This window comes from Etheostoma spectabile, chromosome 2 (genome assembly GCF_008692095.1).
Source record: "Etheostoma spectabile isolate EspeVRDwgs_2016 chromosome 2, UIUC_Espe_1.0, whole genome shotgun sequence".
In the NCBI taxonomy this organism is placed as follows: Eukaryota; Metazoa; Chordata; class Actinopteri; order Perciformes; family Percidae; genus Etheostoma; species Etheostoma spectabile.
In genome coordinates, this window is record NC_045734.1 from 21,971,259 (window position 1) to 21,975,313 (window position 4,055).

The 4,055-nt window shown below is 45.4% G+C and overlaps 1 protein-coding gene across 1 annotated transcript in view; it reads left to right on the forward strand.

Moving 5' to 3' along the window:
• The first annotated feature begins 404 nt into the window (after nt 1-404).
• The window catches only part of LOC116695287 (lysyl oxidase homolog 4), a 19,289-nt gene continuing 15,638 nt past the window's right edge, over nt 405-4,055 (forward strand). The window contains exons 1-4 of the mRNA XM_032525424.1: nt 405-581; nt 1,481-1,749; nt 1,843-2,477; nt 3,116-3,327. Of these exons, the coding sequence (XP_032381315.1) occupies nt 1,482-1,749; nt 1,843-2,477; nt 3,116-3,327 (1,115 nt within the window). The 5' untranslated portion in view covers nt 405-581; nt 1,481. The remainder of the gene's footprint in view (nt 582-1,480; nt 1,750-1,842; nt 2,478-3,115; nt 3,328-4,055) is intronic.

Genomic DNA, 4,055 nt, shown 5'->3' on the forward strand with positions numbered 1-4,055 from the left:
TGTGTGCGTGTGCGTGTGCGTGTGCGTGTGCGTGTGCGTGTGCGTGCGTGCCTGTGCATGTGTGTGCACATGATTTTACTATTGTGTGGGTTACGAATGCACGCCCTTTTAGTCTTTTCAGACATGTTAGGGGAAAGTGATTTTTTTTTTTTTTACTTAAGAGTTTAAATGAGGTTTGGTTAATGTAGCAACATTCTTTAAATAGATTGAACAAGTGTTGACAAGCCTGTGTTGGGATGCACAAATTATTGATTTTACATCTGGGAAGGAAAAAAAAAGAAAGCGCACATATCATGTTTGGATTGTCTTTCCTTTGTGTTTTTATTGTTGTCTGTGGTCAAAGTTTCTTTGATGGACGTTTGGTGATGGAAAGAAAAAGAGAAGGAGGTGAAGGGAAAAAGTAGCTTAAATTAAGAAAATGGGAGGGATGGATGAAGTGGCAGATCAGAGGGAGTGACAGAAAAAGTAAGAGGGAGGGAGAAGAGGAGAATAGAGAGACAGCAGGACCAAACTCACATCCTTCTTTTCCTCCAGTGCTCGCTCCCTTCTTTCTCCTTGCAACTCCAGGCTGAGATCAACAGGTAAGTTTAACTTCAGCCTTTTCTCTTTACTTCAACTTTTCTCTCACATTTTGCTTCAGTCCATTATTCAGAATTTCATTCCTGCAGCTGCCAGAACTCATCCACACTAATCACTCCTTAATGCAGGCCTAGTGAGTCTGGCAAGTTGCTTTTTTAAATATACATTTGTTTGTACTGATAAATGTTTATGTAGGCATATCAAAAACAGAATGGTATGGATGAGTTCAGTATAAGGTGTCTCTTTTGTCCTCCAGATCTCCTTTCCTCTTGCTCCTTCCCTCTCCAGTTTCTTCCTCTCGATTAGAAGAAAAAGGTTTTAGTGGTGGTCTCAGGATGAATTAATCATTCCTCATTAACCAAAACGTGTCTCACGGATGCTAACCAGCTGCCTTATTTATGTGTGAGAACATTTTTATGACGGTGTTTATTTGCTTTTGTGTCTGTTGGCTAAATGCATGCAGCTAAGCTTGAGGGTTTGTGGAAAGCCAAAGTTTCCGTTGGCTGGAGTGCAAGGCTACTTTTAACTTAGGTTATTACCCCCTTTGCCCTGACTGGTTCCGACTGACTCAAGTCTCAGACTGTCCTGTAAATGACTCTGATTATTTTAAACGATAAAAACATCTATCAATCTTTCATTTTACTGCAGACTGTCCCATTAGGGTTAGAGGAGAAGTTTCAAATTATAGGTTTTGTCAGGGCATGGAATGTTAGTTCCATGGTTTTGTGTGATTTTTGGGATTTTTGTGGTAACATGTGCATATATATTTAGGGCCTACTGCTTTACATGCATCTTCACTGTATTCTGCAATGTTTTACTTCTCCTTAGGCCTACCTAACGTCACAAAGCCTCCATTCCCATCAATTCTTCTCTCTCCATTCTGCTTTTTTTGGTTCTCCAGGATGTTGTGCCTCGGCTCCCTGTCCACACTCCTCCTCCTGCTTCTTCTCTACCCCCCTCCGGTGTCTGCCCAGGAAGTGCTTATACGTCTGGCAGGCGTAGGCCGTCGCAATGCCAACGAAGGACGTGTAGAGGTTTTCTACAATGGCGCATGGGGCACAGTGTGTGATGATGAGGTGGATCTTAATATGGCCAATGTGGTGTGCCGTCAGCTGGGCTTCCAACGCGGCTTGACCTGGGCACACAGTGCCAAGTTTGGCGAGGGTCAAGGTATGTCCAGCCAATGGCGGGTTTTTTTAATACCTTACTACTAATGTATTATTTCTTTTGATTCAACAACTTACTGCCTTTTCTTCCTGCTAGGTTTGATCTGGTTGGACAATGTGCGCTGTACGGGCACAGAGCTCTCCATTGCTAACTGTCGCTCTAATGGTTGGGGAATCAATGACTGCACCCACGCTGAGGACCTGGGGGTCATTTGCAGCCCAGAAAGAAGAAGTGGCTCCCCCACTGTCACCGTAGAGGAGGCTCCTTCATCCTCCAGGCACCAGCCGGGACAGAGAAACCCACCACCACCACCACAGTCTGTGCCACCCCCAGCCCACATCTCCTCATCTTCTGCAAGAGGCCATGAGATCGCCCTCCATCGTAACCCAGCTTCTTCCCGTCGCAGCATCATCTCCCCGCAAGAAAATGGCCATGAGATCCAGATCTTGCGACGGAATCGAGGCGGTTCAAGATCAAGCCCGCAGGTCAGCCCAGCTCTGCCACAAGGGCACCAGCTACTTTCCCGTCTGGCAAACAGCGCAGCCTACAGGCAGAGACAAGACACAGCGAGGAGCAGTCCACAAACTGTGAGACGAGAGAGAGAGGGACAACCAAACAGGCAGTCCCAACCCCAGTCTGAGCGTAGGAGTGACAGGCATCAGCAGCTCAGTGGGAACCATGTTGAACCAGAGTCTGATGTGGAACTGGAGACTGATGTGCACTACACACAGGTAAAAACACTCACATAGACACACATAACCTCCAAAGAAGTAGCCCAATCTAGATTTATTCAGACTCCCTTACATAAATGTCATTTGTGGAGCCACAGGCTAGTGGACATGTCTAATTAGAGACATGACTAAAACCAGACCTTCTCCAGATCCAGCTCTTGGGCAGCTTTAAGTGTAGGACCCAACCACCAGAAGCTCAACAGTGCCTTCCTTCAAACTTGCAGGAAATTCAGACCAGACAAAATTGCAAATGTATCACTTATGTTTAACTTTCTTTCTTTTCAACTTGCAGAGTTTACACTTTCTCAACCATTTTGTAATCATCATGACATGTATCATGACACATAAAACAAATGTTATGTTTTCTGTTAGTTTCCTTCCTGCGGCCTATGTAATGTGGAAGATTAGAGAGTGTGATGATTAGAGACATAGCATGTCATCTTATCATGTTATTCTTCTCTTCACTGCGTGCAGTCTGCAAGTATTTGGTTAAACAAAGTATTGTTTGAACAAAGATGAAGTCATGTTTATTAACTGAAATTTATCCTGTTTTAGTTTGTGTGACAAATATCTTTCCTGTTGTGGCAGTCTTTATTTAGGATAAACCAGTCCATTCTCAATCTTAAAAAAAATTGCAGGGGTCTGATAGGGTTCACTTAGAGGAGGCTCGACTACGGCCTGTGCTGTCCAGCAACCATGGCGGTCTGGTGACGGAGGGAGTGCTGGAAGTGAAGCATGCTGGGAGGTGGCGTCATGTGTGTAACCAAGGCTGGGACCTCAGCAGCAGCCGTGTTGTCTGTGGCATGTTAGGATTCCCTGCTGCAGAAGTGTTTGACCAAAACGCCTACAGGTGAGTGTACGAGAGTAGACACGGCCGAGTGGCAGAGTCCGTGCGTGTGTGTGTACGTGCGTGCGTGTGTGTGTGTCTGTGTGTCTGTGTGTCTGTGTGTCTGTGGTTATGAAAGGGATGGAAAGGTGCGGTGGACTACACATCCCTTTACGGATTAGACAGCCCCATGCCTGGACTGCTGTTCCATCCCCCCTGTAGTATGGAGGTTAACCACAACTGCTGTCATTAGTCAACCCACACTTGGCATGACATGTCCACTGTGGCATTAGCTGAGCCTGGCTGTCCACCAGGCCTGTCTGCCCCCATTGGCTGAGTGGGCCCCTTACACTAACCTTTAAAATAGTCTTAGAGAGTATGTTATTAATGTCAGATCCAGAGTACACGATTATCATCATCATCATCATCCTCATGGTGTGTGTCTTCACATGAAACCTCCCTTACATGGTTTCTAATCTCATATAATTAAGAAACCCTTCAGGGAAAATTGTGTGCAGCAGCACTTTCTAAAGCAGAGTGGCATGTCTGAAAGTCTGAGGACGCACCTCTATTATCTTATGTAGATATACCATTGAGGCAATTTGATCTCTATCACTATTATTAGCTCTAAAAACCCTCTGTACACTACCTAGCCAGCAGCAGATAGACATAGCAACTAACTGGTGAACGCAGAGTAAGGTGACCAGATTTCTGAGACAAAATCTGGGAAAGAAATCCCCCCCCCCCTAGGA